At 40.7% G+C, this 21,239-nt stretch overlaps 1 protein-coding gene across 1 annotated transcript in view; it reads right to left on the bottom strand.

The window, feature by feature from the left end:
• The window catches only part of cbfa2t2 (CBFA2/RUNX1 partner transcriptional co-repressor 2), a 35,989-nt gene extending 26,037 nt beyond the window's left edge, over window positions 1–9,952 (bottom strand). Inside the window, exon 1 of the mRNA XM_030730452.1 lies at window positions 9,699–9,952. Within this exon, the coding sequence (XP_030586312.1) occupies window positions 9,699–9,726 (28 nt within the window). The 5' untranslated portion in view covers window positions 9,727–9,952. The remainder of the gene's footprint in view (window positions 1–9,698) is intronic.
• Window positions 9,953–21,239: the final 11,287 nt, after the last annotated feature.

Here is a 21,239-nt window from a genome sequence, read left to right as displayed (position 1 = left end):
ATAATAATAATAATAATAATAATGACATACTCAAATGTCTCTCTTTGTTAATTGGGCTAGTCAGAGCAGCAAAGAAAGCAGCTAGTTCCCAGGATAGTGGATAAAAATTGTGGGTAATTATCCATACTGTTGCTATTTTTCCCCACCAAATCTCATCAGCGCTGCCCCCCCTTCTCTTTATGCATCTTACAGCATGGACCCCCCCCCCCCCCCCCCCCCCTCCGCTGTCTCCTTCCCCTCTTTACCTCATCTGATCACTGTTCAGACTCCTGATGTTGGCTAATCTGACACAGCCATAGATTTCTCTGTCTGATCTTGAAAGAATGCATTTTCCATTACAGTATCTACACCACATTTATCTAAGGTCTATTGCTGTCTGATGGACCATTTACTGTAAAAAAAAAAAAAAAAAGAAAAAAAAATACAGATAGAGGCAGAAAATAGATATCAAATAAGATGCTTCTCGGTAATAATTAAGGGCAAAGTGAGGGCTATTTTCTCTCTATCTGCAGGGTCAGATAAATGATAGGTCACGCAAACAAAGAACAGATAGTGTAAAGCTCTTTTTTACTGTATGTGTTATTGACAGTGAAAATTACAGTAAAGTATTGGAGGATATTAAGATTCCCAGAACCCTCCACCCATATACACACACACCCAAACACATCTTTTGCTTCTATTTTGATGTCCTTAATTTTTATGGAAACTGAAAAAAAACTTTATTCTTCTTCTTCCATTTTTAGTTAAATAGCAGTTGGCAATCCAAAAACTGCGTCTGGTAAGCAGTGTGGCTGAACGATAATTCTCTAATTATACACTTTTTCACCAAAATTACTCCATTTGATGCCACCAGAAAACAGAGCTAGGAAATGGAATTTATTTTAAGGCTATGGTTAGTGGGACTGTTGCAAAGTAAACAATACCATTTTATATTATGCTCAGGTAAATTCTTTTACATTTTTCTTTAGGGCATATCTCTTTCTGTACTGTTCATATTGCACGGTGGTGAAACAAAATTTTTTTGGCTGTACGTTTGACATTTTCAATTTATTTAAAATTTGCAAAAACCCCAAATTCTCACCATTTAAGTGAATTAGAGTGCTAAAGTGAACTAATTAATAATAAGCCAAAACATCCTTATCACCAAATGATAGGAAAATTTGTCTTCTTCCAAACAATGCAATCCCCAGAGCCAACACATGCACACTCTTTGAGCTAGAGGCATTTGATTGAGAGAAATGCCATCTAAATACCCAACTGACTCCCATTATGATTCAAGGAGTTTAGAAAAAGAGCATAAACAAAATCCTTTTTTTTTTTTTAATCTCATGCCCCTGACCACATTTTTAAGATTAGGAAAACAAAAAACAGCAACTTCTCAGGACTCTCATGTTTTGTTTTGTTTTTTTTAATCATGTCAATACAACTTGTGGTTCTGAATTTATAAGCTTTTTCTGAAGAGTAGGGCTGAGTGAAATTTTACACACACCTCTCTGGTTACAAAGACATATGCCACTGCCATAGTAACAAACTGCTGAGGTGCAAGCAACTGATAACTGATTCATTTATATTTATATTATCATCTGACCCTTGTCTCTATCCCAAATAAATAAGCTGCACACATTTTCAACCTATCTGAAATTATTTAGCCTTCTGTCAGTGTCCCTGACTGTTTTGAATCAGTCATCTAAACTCAAGCACGTTACTGGGTAAACCTGTAGTCGAACATTATCAGGCGCACCTGTGGCCTGCGGCCTAGTAACAGTCTGACCGCAAGTTCTCCAGAAGCCGCATGGTCTGGTTCACACAGCAGTGTTGTATAGCCCTTAGACTGTATAAAAAAAAAAAAAGATGTAGGTGATGTGCTTCTGTAGCACACTTAAATCACTACCACATAAACTGGGAAACATGACCTATAAATACTTTACGACAAGACAGTTTTTCAATTCCACTGATTTTCCTATTTGTACATTTTTAAGTTTAACACACTTTGTGAGTTTACAACAAAAGGAAGGAGGGGAGATGCATGCTCCCTGGCTCCCAAAAAGGCTATGCATGCTTGCTGCTAAGACTTTTCAGTAAAACATACCATACACATGGCTCAGTTAGACTCAGCTGCAGATGAGTTTATGTATGTAGCTGTTACCTTCAAAACTTTCCATACCAGCACATTTCCACTCCTAGCTCATCATATTACTGACACTTGGTTAAGAACTCTCTTGTTGTCATATGTCAATGCAAAGGGGAACCCCTTTAGTGAATTCTCTGATGCACCAGTTACACCTCTGCCATCGTGTCCCAACACGCAAAGCACAGATCCAGTAGACTATTTTGCCCCATGAAGCAGGATGACAACCAACACAAATCAGAAATATTTAAAAATGCTGCACTGGCTAACAGTGAATGCTTGCATAGCATAAATATAGAAGCCCATCAAAACATTGCTCTTTAGCATCAAAAACAGGGTATTTCAGTCATATGTAATATGACATACACATCTGCATTTCAAACCTATTTGGTTTTTAGGGAATTTCCAACAAGTTTTTGTTTGCTAATAATGACCACACAGTTTGGATATGAGGCCAATTAGAGGAAAAAATGTTTTAATTATCTGTATTAGTTTGGACATGGCTTCAGTTCAAAACTATACTGACTCCCTCAAGACTTGTTCAAAGCTCATCCATCAAGACATTAAGAACAAATGGGTGACTGGTCAGAAGAGGTCCCACGTTGCTCTTACACAAAACAACTAGCGACTGGTACTTTACCCCCTCCTGACATCCCACAAGCTCAAACACGCCTCTCCCTTCACCTCTCCCCCCAGTCTGCGGACCTGCCCTCACCCCACTCTGTCCTTCTATTCAAAGACTATTGTGCCCTCCTTTTCAGTCATCCTCATATCACCCATAACAAATGAGCCCAGTATTTTCCTCTTTCCCCTCCTCTTCCTCCCCCCTCCTTTCTTTTATTTTTTTTTCTTTCTCTCTCTCTCTCTCTTTCTCTCCTTCACTCAGTGCCGATGAAAGGCAGGCATTGAGCCGGCAGTGGCATTCCAAAACCTCAGGCCTCGGCTCCACTGTGTCTGGCTATTCAACACTGCTGGGAGCCATTAGTTTAAGTAAGGCCTGACCCGCCTACTCACCCACGGAAAACCATCAGATCTCCTATTACACTCCACGCACGGAGGGGAGACACAAAGCTGCTCTTTGGGTGCAATGAGTGTGTTTAAGTGTGCAAAACAAGATGGAGACAAACAGAAATGCGTAAGTGTAAGAAGTGGGAGATGCATGCATAAGTGTCTGTTTATGAGTGAAACAGAAAGTGAGTAAGAAAGTGTTTGTGTGCTGGTATGAGGGCGAGTGAGAGTGTGGCTGCATGTGTGCTTAAAATTTATGAGCAGCGGGTCACACGCTCGCTTGGCTGCATCTTCCTAAAGTTTCCACACAGCGAAGCCAAGTGCATAGCCAGACGCCAAACCCTTCTCACCAGTAACTCCGCTGAAACGATATTCAACAACCACACGCTTTTCGAAGTCTCTCCAGCCTCGCTCTTGTTTAACTTATGTATCAGATACACAGTCAGGGATATCCATCTATGGCGCTTACAGTTAAATCCTTAAATGCAGCAATTTTGCTAATTGGAAAATGATACCACAGATCACAACTTGCTCTATGTCGCCAGCCTCACCCAATTGTCGGCACATAAACATGAATAGCTCTCATAAACAACTCCATGTTTGGGAGACGTTTTGTGTTAAAAGAGTGCGTGCTTGCTAAAACTCAGACAAGCCCACACACAGATGTAACATATACAGTGAGTAACCATGTTCTGGGCATTCCTTTCAGGACAGCAGGATACACTTTAGTGGCATTTTTGTTTAAAGCTGGCAGCAAAAATAAATAAATAAAAAAAAAAAAAAATTAATGGTCCACATCTGAAATGTATCATTTCATCTATAGGTATTTCTTTGTGAAGGATGTCCCTTTGAGAGGACAAACTTGAACCTCCAAACCCATCCATCCTCACTGCTCATACCCTGTGTTTAGATGTTAAAGAATAAAACAATAAATTAGCAAATTATTTGATAAACAATACCCTTCATGTACTAGTGGGTTAATAAGTTATTGTGTGTGTTAATGTCAAAAGTGAACCACTCTGCTATCTTTGGCAGTACAGTGATTCACATCTTGCAATTATAGATATAAATTTTAGTCATAACAGAAGATTTCCCTCAAATGGATTAAAAAGGCCAAAGGTTTAGATATACTAAGCTGTGCTTCTTCTTTCCATTTGGTAGTACTCATGTAGGGAAAATTATAAATAGCATGAGTATCACTTTCTGTTTTCAATATAACAATAAATTGACTTGCACGCTGTGCCAAAAGTCATAACAAGTCCCAAACATGTCACACTGAGCTGATTCCATTAAATGCACACTACCCATGCTAAGCAGAAAAGTCATATTTTCTGTAAGGTATATGAGAACAACAACACCTATGATTTAATGTTACTTTGGACTGTTTTTCTACCTGATGTGTGAAGTTCCCTGCTACCAGCGGGTCATTCTCTATGAACCTTATATCTCTCTTTCTCTCCCTGAGGCTGCAGGAGCAGCTGTGTTGTTCTCTTCCCTGGCGATGGCCACACCTGCGATCTGCAGGTGGTTCATCTGGCAGTGGAGCCGGGAACACCTGGCCAGGCTGAGATAGCGCCTCCAGGCTTTACTTTCAATGTGTGTTTGTGTCTGTGCGTAATAGTGTTTGGGATTTCTGAAGGGCTCAATTAAAGCTGAGGGAAGATAACGGCTGGCTTTGCTAACACACCCACGCGCACATTCAGGGGCATGTGCTGGCATTTCCCAAGGTTAAGCCTCGGGGATGTTTGGACTTGTCAGTGTTGCAATATAATCTTCACATGTGTCTGCTTTAGACTAATAGAATGATGGCGATATTTACAGTTTTACTTGTTCTGATTCTTTTTCATTTCAAGACATAACAAACAAAGACAAACCTCCTCCTGATCTCCCAAGGGTCTTGTGAGCCAAGTCCCCTAAATATCTACATGAACAATAGGGGACTGTGGCATCACCTGCTTTGCATACTCACTGCAGGTATGACATCTTGCTACAGTACCCTGCTGGGACAAACAAGCAAAGACAACAAGCAGAGACACCAGCTGAGGACAAGATAATAAACAACTGCACCTTGAACATGGTCCACACTGAGAGCAAGAACAGGCAGTCTACAGTGCAAGTTTATGTATGCATGTATGTGTCTGTACAGAAAGAGAGCCAGTCCTCTTCTCTGACAACACAAAGCCTAGCAGGAGTGAAATCAGAGTAGGGACGGATGAGGTGAACTCGACAAAATTCATAAAATTCACAACAGACGGAAAATAGCTTAAATGTTGAATCGCACATTCAGTGTTGCATTCACTGCATGTGTGTTTGTGTGTCAGATATGAAGCGTACCAGGCCAAGGCTTTACATCATCTTCATTCAAGTATTTGTCATGGGAAGCAGTGATATACTGGGTCAGAGACAAGCTGTGCTTGTTGCACAATGCTTATCATAAACACTACACATGTTACAGCTGACAATTAATGATTCTTTTTGATCTATTATTTCAATATAAAGAAAACAAAACAAGAATTAAGGAACATTTTGTGAAAGAATTTATTTATGTAAAAAAGTCTTTCAGAAGTGACAAATTCAACAAGGAAAAAGGAGATTGTTTTTAAAAAGGTGTGATATTGCTTTTTCATCTCGTCAGACCATGCACTGAGATTTCTCACATGAGTCTTCAAAAATAACTCCTACACAGCTGGATGTCAGCTTTCTTCTGGTCAGTGTCAACCCAGCTGCAGCTGGACTCAGCACAGCAGACTAGACATGTGAGTGGGGATGGAATGAGGCAAGAATGGCAAATAAATAGAGGCAAATGTATGCGAGGGGACAGAAACATAGGGTGGGAATGGAGGGAACAAAGTAGAGGGAACAAAAAAGGATGGATGGAGGGAGAGAGAGAAACATGAGACAGAAACAGGAGGAGAGAAAGAGGAGCCCAAGTAACCCTGGAAGGCGTGGAGAAAAGGGTAACCAGTGCTAACTCGTCTTTGTCTGAGCCAAGTGGGAAATGATGGAAGGGGGTGAAAGGCATGAGAAGTGGGAACAGAGAGACAGGCATTAAAAAAGCATGTGGTAATACGTTTCTTACACTTGCCCCCCCACCCCACACACACACACACACACACACACACACTTGCCAGATCACTGAAGTGACTGGAGACTTTTGTTCCCACCCAATGTCCCTCCACTTAAAATAGATGAACAAATGAATGTCTGCACACAACCGTAGGACTTGCACCGCTCCCTCCCAAATGATAAAGGATAGAGGTTTTTTTTTTCATTATAATTTAAACGAAAGACTGTTAACAGATGAACATACAAAAGAAGCTTTAGTCCCTTTTGGTCGAGTCTTTCAAAAGCCATATGACAAATATGCAAAACCACTTTCAAATCCTGCAAGCCACCTTTTTGGAATAGTCAAATGTGTCAAAGCGATGTTTACGCTACCAGTGACACCTGAGTACAGAGGTCATGGCGGTGGCTGGCAGTATAACAAAATGACAGTATTAACACCACTTAGGAGCCAAGCTGAGACCTGCAATCAAGAGTGAAAGGCACAGCTGGGTTATCTTTCAAAGATAGAGAAGTGATGTTTTGGTAAAAGAGTAGAGAAGCACGGACACTCTAATATCCCCCCATCTCCCTTATGCCTGGTATTTCTGAGGATTGTTATTGTCGGGTGATCCTCAGTGTAAGATCACATCTGGATCCTATCCTCTCAGCCACTCTGTGCAGTACCGCACAGCAACAAGAAACAGCTGTGCAAAACTGGCTTCAATTAGCCTCACATTCTCCCTGACAGTTAATCCCTTTCTACTCTCATTCTCTCACTGTTTTGTTCCTTTAACTGTTAGGTCACTTCTGTCTTTCTCTTTTTTTAAAAAAAAGCTTTGCTTCAGGTTGCCACACTGTCTGAAGTAATAGACCGGGGATCACAGAGGGTTGAATTGGAAACAGACAATGGGACAGAAAGCTCAGAGGTCTCACGAAACATAAAACATGACAAATCCCATCTGTTTGAATAGACTGATGATGCAGTCTCCAGTGGTTTAGGCTGCAGAGTTGATATATTTTCATTTCCTGTAAGAAGGTAGTAAATACTGTTTATTACAATCAGTGTTCATTTAAATCTTTGACTACAATTTTCACTACAAATGAAGATTAACACTAGATATATGGCACTAGTAATTATTACTCAAACAGATGGTGCCAGAATCTTGGTTGTGTATGACACATTTTCCGAATTGTGCTACAAAGTAACCTAATAAATCTAGACTTTAAAGATCTCTTTAACCGCTAAAACCACACTTAGCAAACACAGTGTGAATCCAGCAGTGGAGCATGCTGAATAGAATGTTGTCACTCACGAGTCATTAATCAAACTCAGCTCGACTCAAACTTGTTCAGTTGCCCCCACAGTCTTGACTCAGCTAAACTGCAAGGAATCCAGCTCAGAACGGTTCTGTGATCGGAAATGGGAGCCAGATTTAAGGCAAGAGAGCCGATCTGATGGGCTTGATGAGCAAATCTGCAAGGTTCTGCAGTCATTGCAGCCCTGGGGCCTGAGTAAAACACTAACAGGTGGTAGTGCTGGTGGAAAAGACCCACGCAGAGACCAGAGGGAGTGAGAAGGATACTGGGCTCACAGCCTGACACACAAACACACACACACACAAACACACCCAAGCACACGTATTTTATAAAAATACAGCCAACAACATGCATGACACATAGCCATACAGGCTACAAGGATTTATAACACACATTAAAACATATATAACTGAAATAAAGACACAAATACATGCATGTTATCAGCACATTTCAACAAGAAACAGAGCAGGGGTGACTCAGAAAAGCTCTGCAGGCACCTCTCTACCTCCAGCGCAGGGAAATTCTCCCACATGGCAAAACACTAAGGGCCCACGTCTGGCAATGCTAACAGCCCACTCAAGCCAAAACCAATTAAAAGTCTCTAATGCAAACCTGCAGGGCCCCTTTGTCGTTTATTTCCCCCTTTTAATGTCAGAGGATTGGAATCTGACTCTATAACCCACCCCAAAGAGAAGAAGAGAAAGGGGAAAATAATCGGGGTTCAAGATTATCCACATGTTTTCAAGTAGAGTTAATTAAATTAAGGGAGAATGGAAATGATCAACTATGGTGTAGCAATGTTGAAACAAATGCTCTTCAGTACATTTTCTCCCAGCGAACATAGAACATCTATGCTTCCCAGAGGGCTATTTAGCTTTCTGCATAACATCAAATTACTCTAACTAAACAACAATTACGGTAAAACAGAAGAAAATCCACATTTGATCCTTTTCTGATTTAAGACTGGAACCAAATTTTCCAAAACAATAATCACTTTCAAATCCAGCATCCATCATGTATGTAGTTACACATTAGAGTACACACTCTGCTGCTCCCTGGTGGCCATTGTAACTCCATCATCATCATCATCATCATCATCATCACCATCACCACCACCACATCAACATCTTATTAAAGTCATGTTTGGCATGTGATTATTTGTTATTCTGTGGTGAGAAGAGACCAATTGGCATCCTCACAGGGGTCATAGCAACACATGTCTAGAGTCAAACCTCGAGGCCCCGCTGACCCCACTTGCGTGCAACATTGGTCATAATTATTTCAGCAGAAGATGCCAGATTCTTTGTTGTGGTTCTCACATGTGGACCAGTGAGCTACAAAGAGATGCTATAAATACAGTGTTTAAACACATCCATTCGCACCAAATCCACACTTAGCAAAATGCATAAGTGGGATCCAGTACACCACATTCAAGCTGCATTGCAGGGCTGCACTATTGACCCCCCAGTGTCAGCAGTACAGCAGGAAGAAACTACAGGCAAAGAGGAATAAAACCTCCTCCTGGCATCAAGCAGCAGCTCCAGCCTGGCTTCACACCGCCTGGTGTTTTTGTCTTGAAAAGCTGTAAACTCCAGATGGTGGAAAGAGAGAAAAAAAACTTAGTCTGGTGGATTAAGGGCTCCAAATCCTCCACTGAAAAGACACATAGACCACAAGCTGCTATTCAATCAAATGGGAGCATAATAGCTGTGTTGTGGGGGCTATATGAGGGATAATGCATCCAACAGAGTATGTGTTATGCATAGTTTATTCTCTCTCTTTAATGGATTGTAATGAGCGTAAGATCTTAGCAGACAAAGGGATAACTGAGTTTTTGTTTGCTCATCATAATGATTTGATGTAACGTGAAGAAGCACATTCAAAGATGCCTTGTGAAGACTTACCCTCCCCTCTGGTAGAAGACTGAGAGTAATACTGTTTTCCTCACATATTAAGTAGATAAAGTTCTGCTTTATTTTCATTAGGTGGTATCGCTTTATCTGAGCTTCTGGATTCTTAATTATGTAACTCAAGAATAACCCTTAAGACATGTGGGCCACTGGTTCAACAGTGTGCACAAGAGTGCAGGTGCAAATCAACAGAAAACCTGTAGATATTCACTATGGCAGATAAAAGACGGCTTAATCAAAAAAAAAGATGAATGACAGTATGGAAAAATATAAAGAAAGGGATTACTTACAAGTTAAAACACTCGGCATTCCGACCATGCCCTTCGTCTTTCTGAGTCTTCTTGCTCTTGGCAGACCGATGGTTGGCGCGTCTTTTCAAGTACTTTCTCTTGCTTTTCTTGGGCAGACCTTTCTCCAAATAAAATACCTTCTAAACACTTTCAAATTATAAAGAAACAGTGAAGCACTGTCTGCTGGACACAATCGATCCGGTACAACGCCAGGCATCAGGTATCCTTTCTCAAACGCAACAGAGAATATTTGAGTGGGCGGTACTAATTGTAAGCATTTAAGCAGAAAGCCAATAACGCTCCTTTGCAGCAGGGAAACGGTAATGATTAACTCCCAGCGGCAACAATAGGACACTAGTTCAGCTCGCATAATCCTCACAGCAGACACACTTCAGCTGCCTTGAGCAAAGTCGTTTATGATCTCAACTTGTTGGTGTATTGATTTTGTTTTTGCATAGCCTAAATCTAATGCTCGGAATGCTCCCACAAATTGTCATTGAAACGAGCAAGGACGCTATGATGGATATGATGTCTAACCGTAAGGGATGAACTGATGTTGATGTTTAAGCATTTGAACAATAAACTTACAAGCAAGTTAAAACAAAGTTGAATATTTGGTGTGTCATCTGTTGAGTCCAAGCCAGACATCCGAAAGCCAAAACGCATTGGATCTGGATTGCATCCAGATGCTCAAGTGTTATTTTTCTTTACTAGCATAATATTTAGATGCTGGCTGAGAAGGCTGTCAACTATACCACCTCCGACACACGCAGATACGCACACAGCCAACACCATCTTTCCACCCACCCCTCCTGCACCCACCCACATATGCCACACGCTCCTGTCCACCCCGCACCTCCTCCTCTTCTCCCTTCCAGCAACCCCCTCCCCTCCTCCCCATCCTCCACTCCTGCCAGGCTGCCACCTGCTCTCTGCAGCATGCTGCACAGCTGCTGTGCTACAATAACAAATTAAGGTCCACCGTGGCAGGCAGAAATCATTACCTACTACTCCTGCCATGGAAGAGTTGAGGAGCTATCAGCTATCGGCGCTGTTTGCCCCCCCCTTCATGTGCAAAGAGGTAAGGGACACTAATTGTTTAAAATGAGAAGCAGAGGATCAGGAGGAGTTACAGTTTGGGGACACATGAGCCAATATGCTGTGTCAAGTCTGTGTGTGCGAAAGTCAGGTGCTACTGACTGTGCTGTTTTCATAAGCAATGTAACACCAAAAGAATACACATTCCCAACAGAACAGAATGAGACCCCTTCTTTAAAAAAGACCTTGAATGATTACTTAAGAAAAATAGTTTCACATCTTCAAATTTCATTAGATTTGCATTTGTAAGGTAAGTTACACTTACAAGAGAGTAACACAGTTTTACTTTCTTAATATTAGTATAAGAACCCTAATTACTGTCACAGTAAATAAGCTCCTTGTTTTGTATAACCTTCCATTAAAATTTTGCAGTAAACTTCCATCCATCCATTTTTGTCTGCTTATCCTGTTCAGGGTCACGCTGTCATAGGGTGAGAGGCAGGGTATACCCTGTGCAGGTCGCAATAGGAAATAACATGGGATATATGAAAATATATAATATTTCATTAATACGAATGAAAAACTCAAGATATTTTTGTTTTGTGAATTACAATTAGTGTAAAGCTACACTTAGTAGTAGAAGTAAAAATTACAAATGTTGCTGTTGCTGCAGTACATAAACTGAAAGTTGCCTTATTTTGAAGGATATTGTCAGTGACACAGTAAAGACAGGAGACATGTCAACCACCAACATGATCTCCAGCAAGTACGCACAGTAAATGGAAGAACACAAAGTGAATAGGTTTAATGCAGAAAAACGAGCATTAAATCTATTAATATGAGCTCTCTGATTGTTTAAGTTAAACAGTGGTTGAACTGGAAATTTTGTGGAATAGATCCCAAATTTTAAACCATTTCTGTGGATGAATTAAGTACAAGTGTCCCACTTCAGACATGTTTATTTGAAATAATGTAATATCTCTGTATAATAGTACATCTTTGATTATTTCAGTAGGGAAATCCATCAGTCGTGGTGATCTAATCTCATTCAGTGAGTCGCCCATTAAATGAATAAGTTTAGACATTATCGTTGATTGTGACAACAATGTCCTAACTCATCTTGCCAACTAGCCCAGTGACAGGTTAACAAAGAAGTGAGTAGTCAGTTGGTGGGAGGCTAAAGTCAATGAAGAAACAGGCTTATATGGTGGTAGGATTTTCAGTGGCCATTATGGTCCCTTGGTGCGACAGCTGGCCATTGCCCGCCCCCCCCTTGATCCCCTTTCAGCCTCTTTGTTGCAGCCTCTTTAATCAAACCAGGACTATTACACAACAAATACACTGACCTGAGCTACGAACTGACTGGATGACTATCCAAATGCAAGTTTTTCTCAATATGTAAAATTCCACATTTATATAGTTAACTCACAGGACAAATATCACCGTGTAAACTAATGCATGAAATTGTTCATTTTTAAGCTTATGCCAAGAAAATGAATGATATTTTGTGTGTACAAAGCACAACAGTCAAGAATTGTCAGAAAGTGAGAAAATAAATTCTTATATGTAAAGTGATGGGATAATTATCAGCTTACTTGCTCATTGTTTTACTTTCACAGCCTTCCAGACTTTAGTTCATGGCTCTTATCTGCAATTTTTTTTTTTTTAGCACTGCAAAGGGACTCTAATCAAAAATGGTATAAAAACCTACCATATGATTCCTCGCCAACTTAAACTTAAGTTAGTCACTATTTAAACAAAGAATAGTTGGCAAAGTATGATTTTATCATGCTATTTTCTCTAGTGTAATACCACTATCCATTCACCCATTCATCCATCCATCAATCCATTTTCTTAGCTGCTTATCCTGTTCAGGGTCACCAGTGCATTTCAGCGCTATGACACTAATAAACCTTTTTGAGAAATGTTAGCTATGAAATAAGGTCTTCTGAGAAACCGTGTGTTTTTCTTCTCAGTGTAGAGACATAGTATTCTTCTTTAACCATGCTGCTGAGCACTGCTTCTGCAAAGTCCATGGAGTCTGACATTGCCAACAGTACTGTTGGCACTACAATTACTACATGAGCCACATATTTACCTGTTCACTCTTCACTGTACAGTGGTTGGCCTGACAGATTCTTAATCCCCATGAGAGAATGCTCTTTTTTTCCAGTAATGTACTTTCTCAATTCACTGTAAAAAGTCAAGAGGGGGCAAGTCATTAGCTGGTACTGTTTACCCTACTTTCTCAGCAGTCGTGCCATCTGTGTGAGTTCTGTAGGTTGCATAAGGCCTGGCAGATATGACACCTCCGCAAAACCTGTTCTTTTTCATCCATTGTTTCAGTCTGCTCCTTCCAATATTATCTTTTTTTTCCCTTGTTCCCCCTGCTGTCTTTTCACAGATTCCCAATCCTCAGCAATTTTCTTTTTGTGATTATTTACCTTTACCGATCTTCCTCTATTATGTACACACCTCCTCTACTCTCCTCCTGTCATCCCCCGACAGCTGACAGGCCAGACCCTGCCTGGTGGTGACACTTCACCCACGCCGACCCAAGCCAGATCACTTGTCCATGTGGGAGCCAGGGCCAAGGCCAGGATTTCTGCTGGGGTGTGGTGGGGAGGCTGCCGAGGCCAGCAAGATGGCCCCAGTCATCATAATCATTCATTGCCTGCCGGTCCTTCTGTCCCTGGCCTCCTCCCACTCCTCATGCTTTTTTTTTTTTTTTTTTTTTTTAAACTCCTCATGTCAGGGCCACAAGGCACGCGTATCAGCTGAGCCCAGGATGGTCAGAGTCAACGGGGTCAGGTGGCAGACGCTTGGTTAATTCCTCTGAGGCTGCAAAGTGCTTGTGTCAATTCATACAAACAGACACTGAACTACACAGATAAAGACAAACGCACATACATTTGCATAGACACACACGCACAATATTCAATACGCAAAATAAGGCAGGCTCTAGATAGAGCATGATATTAGAGAAGCTGATTGGGGGGTGTCAAACAGATAGATCAGCATTAAGGAGGAGGAGGGGAAGATTATAAACACATGACCAGATGGAGAGAGAGATACCCCTATTATGTAGATCCTGCTAACTCTCAGTGCAGTCTCCTCTCCTCCGCTTGAATACCTCATCCATATATACCTTTACATTATTCAGTAGGTTTTAATGAGAGTAACTGAATACTGTGGTGGTTGTGGTTGCAGAGTAGTTTAGATGGCAGAAGGTGGGCCACAGGTGTACAAGCCTGAGACTTATTCTTCTGTTTGACCTCTCATTATCACCCCAAATACATTCATTGTTATCCCGTGTCCTTGGGTGTTTGGGAAGCAGAGTGGTATGTCTGTCTACTGCTGTCTGTTCACAGCACAGTCTGTCATTCATATTTTAAGACTAAATTATTCCAGATTTTTTAATCTATTATTATGCCCTCATCTGTCTGTCTGCTTCAGCTTATCCATCTGTTTTCCTGCCTTTTGTCCCATTTCTTTATCTTTGTCCCTTTTTTGCTCATTTTGAGCACATTTTAAAACACTTCCAGGTGTTTAAAAATAAAACATTTCCCAGTTGTTCTGCTAGATTAAAATGTCCCAGTCATCTATCTATCTATCTATCTATCTATCTATCTATCTATCTATCTATCTATCTATCTATCTATCTATCTATCTATCTATCTATCTATCTATCTATCTATCTATCTATCTATCTATCTATCTATCTATCTATCTATCTATCGTGGATGGCTTGATGAGAGGTCTGGTCTGTTACAGAGGAACAGGTGGGGCAGACTAAACAGTCAGGACAGGGTTGAAATGAACACATACACACAAAAACACACAGGCAAGCTGCAGGGAGGCAGGCTGTCAGCCGCTCAGACACTAGCCCATATGGTAGACCTCTGGAGCTGTTGCCCTTAGCAGAGTAGGGGAGGGATGGTTGGAGGGAAGCAAAGATGGTTGGAGGATGGCAGGAGCAGGCAGAGGGATGCAGGGGGAGGTTGAAACTAATCAGTAGGCCACCCCAACTGTCCGCTGTCTTTGGGGAGTTGAAACATGCATATATGTGACTGATTGAACTGAATGAGAGGAGATGACGAGTGTGTGTGTGTGTGTGTGGGGGGGGGGGGGGGGGGGGGGGGGGGGGGGGGGGGAGGGGGGGGTAGTTTATCTGTTTGAGTGTGTGTACATCCTTCCATTCATTCTCTTAACCATTTATCCAGCTATGGTCACGGGAAGGGGCTGGATTCTATCCCAGCTGACTTTAGGTGAGAGGCAGAGTACTCCCTTCAGGGGTCACCAGGTGTGTGTGTGTGTGTGTGTGTGTGTGTGTGTGTGTGTGTGTGTGTGTGTGTACATAAATGTTTTGAGTATTTAACTTGATTTCATTTATTTAACAGAAATTTTACTTTTAAACAACTTTGTGTAAACTTTTAAACAACAAAGTAAACTTTGTGTTGTTTTTTTTTTTTACATTTTTTTCTTTTGTGTGTGATATCCAAACAATTTCAAACGATATCCTGCTCTTGCATTCATCAGAATTTTGCAAATATATTAAGTTGTGCTACTGTGAAAGAGAGGCTGGCCACCTGCCACTCACATCACAAATATACTAACAGATGCATAGACGGGGTCAGATGGTCGAACTCATCATCATGTAGACCGACTTTTTAAGTCAAGCACTGCTGTTCAAGTCTCCCATTCATTTTTGCTGAACAGGTTATATATGTGGTTCTATACATGCACTAATTAGTATAAGAAAGTATCATTGTCTAAACAAAAGTACACAAAAGAGAAGGCTTATGAGTGGAATAAGAAAATGTGAAATTAAACTTCATATAAATCGTTTGTTTTACGCTAACTGTACCAAGAGTAACTGAATCTTAAACCACATTGGCTGTATATATAGCTACAGACACAGAGCTGTCACCCAGCTGTTTGTGGGCTACATAATTTTTGGAACCTGGAGTTGTTTAACAACAACAAGCAAGAAAACAAAACTGCATCACGACAAGAGCTTAAAGCTGGGAAGTTTTTAGCTAATGCCACGACTGGCTAGTTTGGTTAGCAAGGTGGCTCAGTAATTCACTGTCATTTTTAATGGGATTCTATTATTGACTTGATTTTTTTTTTTTTTATATGCACTTACTGGAGAAACTAAACAGCTGTCTCCTTTGGGTGACATATTTTTTGATTATAAAGATTTGTTTGGGGGGGGGGGGGGGGGGGGGGGGGGTTCTGCCCTCTTAGAACGGGAAGACAAGGATGTCATGCAGTAAATAGCCTGGGACAAAACCAAACTGTGCACACACTACCAGGTGAGCTATGGGGTCTGTCTTTTTTGTTTTGTTTTTTTTTGTCTGCTTGGACAGCCCAGGAGACTGCCACTTGTCCACAACAGGCTCACATTTTCCCGCTATAATCCAATAAACATGTAGCAGCTGCAGCATTCATTCAGAGTTCAATACAATACAATTTCTTCTTGTTTGTTTGTCTTTTAACTGGACTCTAGTTGGCAAATTATCAGGTAATTAAATGTCCCAGTGTGTTCACACTTGAACACTTGCCATACAGCAGTTTCATCACAGTTGTCTTTTTAAAAAATACTAAAAACAGCTGCCTGCTGTTGTTGCAAACAACAGGGTTGGTGTGAGAGCTGAGTTTGTATCACAGAGTACATTAGCACATGTTAACAATGGGAAACTTAAAAAAAAAGGGAACTATTATGTGGAACCACAGGAATTATTTGATATTTTAAAAATGAAAATATTGACTCATTTAAGCATGAACTCTTTAACATTTATTCTAATCGCAAAAGCTTTCCATGCCCTCAGTGAATTATGGAAGCAACATTTTTAACTGCTAGATGATGTTCACCACCACTATAATCTATATTATATTAAATTATATACTATGACAATAAAAACGAGCTTTGTCTTGCTTGTTGATTAACAGTATAATTGTTGTATCTTTAGCATTTCCCAGTATACCCTCTGTCTTTAATTTAAAATGTCACACTCAGCACCTCGTCAACTAAAAAGCCCAAATTTAGTAATATGTGTGATTGGGCTGCACAGCTGGGGTCCAGCATTTGTTCAAATGATCAAAATCTTATTTTGTCCTTTGAGTACTGTGTGGCATGATTTGCTTAACAGATGCATGGATACTAATGGGCATATGGTTGGATATGAACTAAATAATCAAGGGGTGTAATGTCCTTTAATGACACAATATCTGCATCTTTAACCTTTCACAGATAAATTGTTCAAATCTTTTCCAGTGTTGATGTAATGGAGCCCTTTAATCACAAGGGGGAGACAAAAGATTAGGAACCATGCTTTAAAATTCCCTGTTTAATATTTAGTGTACAATATGGGCCATGATTTAAAAAGAAAAAAAAAAGTTATTAGAAATAAAGTTACCACATCAATATTCACTGCAGTAAGCATGAAGCAATTTTAATCAAGTAAGCATTAATATTCGCGTTGATAGCTGCTTTGATATTTTAAAGAAATTTTATTGACAGTTGAGCATGTTTAGACCATCTGTGTGGGTTTAAATGCAGTTTTCAGTCAGTCAAACTTGCTTTTATTAAGGGAGCAATTGCTTTTCAACAGCCCACCCAGAAGAGTGTTTACCAAAACTGAGTGCTGGGAGTTCTTTGCTATTTCACCTGCTGTGAAGCAGATGCAACACAGCCCCCCCCCCCCCCCCCCCCCCCCCCCCCCAACACACACACACACACACACAGAGCTGAAGGACTGACAGATTCCTTGCAGATGCAACAGAGCATGGGAAATGAGGACTGCTTCATCAGCTTGTTTCAGTGACTCCTTCATGATCTTAATGTCTACTCTGCACAATTAAGTGCACCTCTGCTGAGTCACCACAACAGTGCAGTACTTATCCATGTTGAGTTTCAGTCAAGACTGAGACTAAATGGCTTGGTTATTGCTCATTACTGTTGAAATCATGGCATATTGCAAAACAGTTCAAAATACACATTACACATCATTTTCAATATTTTTCAGTCAATCTTCACTATTTACTATTGAAAGGGAAAAAAAGAAGTGACAGCTAGAGTAGCAGATTTGTGCAAATTGCAGCAGAAATGGAAAGACTTGCTAAACAGGTTGAACTGAAGAAGAAAATAAAAAAAAAACTTAAAAAATTACTCAGAAATGGAAATTTAAAATGGAACATTGTGGACCTAAAATGATTGCAATGGGGGGGCACTGACTGGCACTAATCTTTAGCATACAATGCCATTTGGAGAACACTTTTCTCTGAAACACCATGAGTTTGAATTTTTTGGCAATAGCCCCGGTGGAATCAGTTTACTGACCTAAACCATGATACTACCCTATAACTGCTGAAAAATGTAATGAAACCCAACAGCAAAGTTTTCATCTATTTTTTTTTTTAAGCTCATTTCTTCACTTTCATGAAATTCCCAGTCTGGGAGTTGAGGTCCTTTGGTCTTGGTCTGTATCCAGTATTGATTCATCCTTTGCGATGCTCGAATACCATGCTGCCAATTCATTTGGTACCTACTGGAGGAGAGCTTTGGGCTAATCGTGCTTTGGACGACATCATTAGGGCCCGAGCACGAACTGTGCGAAGGCCCTATTGTAATTGCTTCGTTTATTATTTTTTTTTTTTTTTTTTTTTTTTTTTTTTTTATTATTATTATTATTATTATTATTATTCAGGCAAATGAATTGGCTTTTTGGGGGCTTTATCATATTCAAAAACTCATGAAACTTTGCACATGCGTCACACCTGGTGAAAATTTAAGTATTTTAATGGGCTCGGGCAAGGGCGCGCCCAAATGGCTCGCTAGCGCCCCCTAAACTGGAGCCCCACCGCTGTGTTTCACGTACATGAATGAAACTTCATACACATGTATATCATGTCCAGGCGCACAAAAATCCTCTTGGAGCCATGCCCTAAACCCAACAGGAAGTCCGCCATTTTGAATTAATTATGCAAATTTGGCGATTTGCAGCCCTCACACTTTTTCTAATAACTCAGAGGTTTTAGACGTTATCATCTTCATATTTGGTTTGTCTAACCTACACCCCCAGGGGAATCTAAATCTCGAAAATGGTGAGTTTTTGCCAAGGGGGAGGGGTCCTTATGCCCCTTTGAACTTTGATCATTCGCCATGAAAATTTGATTGCCTCTCATTCATACCTACATGATCCAATGTGCATCAAACTTCTCCAGTAGGATGAGGGTGCCCCCCTGAACACATACATATGACAATATTTAATATCAGTCGCAGCGCCACCTAGTGGGAACAGGAAATGTCATATTTTACACTTGGAGGTCCAGCTCCAAGGTGGTTTAGCAGAACCATCTCAAATTTCACCTGGAAAGCCTTAAGAAGTTGGACTTACTGTGTTTTCAAAACTGTGACTTTTTGACAAAAGGGCGTGACCCTTATGGGACGGCAAAGTTCGATGATTCGCCATGAACACAAAAATGGCTGTAACTCTAAGCCAACTTGCCCAATCTGGCTCAAACTTCAGTGGTGTGATAAGCATGCTGCCCTGAACACATTCATATGCATAAAGTCCATAAACGTTAGAGCGCCGCCTAGTGGCAGCTCGGAATATCTTAAAATAGCATGTTTTTTGAGTAGCCCCGGAGCTACGTTTTATCTACATGTATGAAAATGTACAGGCTCATGTAACATACTAAGACGTACAAAAAAGTCTCTTGGACCCATACCCCAAACCCTACAGGAAGTCGGCCATCTTCAATTGAAGGTGTCAATTTTTGCGATTTCCACGCCTGCTATTTGAACGAACTCGTCCTAGGGCATTTCACCCACTGACACCAAATTGGCTCCAGATCATCTACACAAGTAGCCCATCAAATATTGTGGAAATCTTTACAAAATATTAAACGGCCTTGTCACACCAGGCCATTAAATTTGGCCTTTGTTTTTCTCCCTCACCACCAAAATTGTTTGTGCACTTGTTCGCACATGCTTTGTCTGATCAGGCTGAAAATTTAATCACTCATGTACACACCCAGGCTGAATCCATAACTACAGATTCAAGACTGTAGGCGCAATAGCGCCCCCTACAGAAGCAAATGAAAATTTGTATGACCGTCCACAGAATTAGTTTTGCTCTGAAATACATGAAATATCTTTCACCATTCCTTACAAAATCATCATCTATTTGATAAGCCTCCTGCCCTGAACACATTGATATGCATAAAGTCCATAAACGTTAGAGCGCCCCCTACTGGCAGCTTTAAATATCATAATATACCATGTTTTTTAGCTAGCCCCTGAGTTACATTTTATCTACAGCTCTGAAATTTTGCACACTCATGTAACATCCTAAGACATACAAAAAAGTCTCTTGGAGCCATACTCCAAACCCTACAGGAAGTCCAGCATCTTCAATTGAACGTGTCAATTTTTGCCATTTTCAGGCCTGCTATTTGAATGAACTCCTCCTAGGGCATTTCACCCAGTGAGACCAAATTGGCTCCACATCATCTAGACAAACAGCCCATCAAAAAAGTCAATCAGACCCATGCCCTATTTTGCATGCTGGAGCCGTGACCACACCCCCAAATATTCCATTGCGTCTATGCCGAGAGCAAAAGATACCTTTTCCTATAAAAGAATTCAACTTTCTAGAGACCCATCACGATCACAAAACCTCCGAGTGCGGCACGGGTCGACGAGCGCCACAGGTCGACGCGCGCGGAGTGCGAGGGCCCGATATCACCGCTTGCGGTTTTAATATTGGTCATGTTCCTGCTTTTTAATAAAATTTTACTGGTTACTGATCAGCTTTTGTTTTCCAAAAACAGTTTAACTATGCCTCAGCTGCTGCAACAACACAGAAGTGTCATGGCACTGAGTGGGCATTATGGCCTCTTTCAGTGCCTTTTTTTCTGAATGCTATTTTTAACAAGAGCTAATAAATCAAAATAATTATTTTTTGTCTGTTTGTTTGTTTTCTTTCGTTTCTTTTTTGTTTGTTTTTTGTTATGTTTTAAGCTGCAGAGTTTCAGAGCAACATGATTAAGCTTCTTCATGGTAACATCACACCCACTACCCACTGTTTTCTGTCAGCAGAATTCAAACCGAAGATGCTAAGTGGGTGTCATGCCTGATATGAGCTCTCTTCACTGGAAATAGCATTTCTGGTCTATTGATTTTGTTTTCCTTAGAGAATTTATGCATATATGAGCGCAGTGATTTTGCGTGATTTGGGCACACTGAAAAATCTGATCTGCGATCTGAGGCTGGGTGGTTTAATGCATTTGAAATAAATAAATGAATCAATCAAAACTTAATTATGTGCGGCTCAACCGCACGCAGCTGATTAAAGGATGGACTCAACAAGAAGCTCTAGTCTTTGAACTTTGAGTGTGTGTCAACACCGTTGCTAATCGTATCGCCCTCAATTAACTTTACTTAGCTTACTACTGGATAAACCTCTTTGGAGGAGGAGAAAGTAGGGGGAGAGT

This window comes from Archocentrus centrarchus, chromosome 5 (assembly GCF_007364275.1).
Source record: "Archocentrus centrarchus isolate MPI-CPG fArcCen1 chromosome 5, fArcCen1, whole genome shotgun sequence".
Taxonomy (NCBI): Eukaryota; Metazoa; Chordata; class Actinopteri; order Cichliformes; family Cichlidae; genus Archocentrus; species Archocentrus centrarchus.
This window is presented reverse-complemented; position numbering and strand designations above follow the sequence as displayed.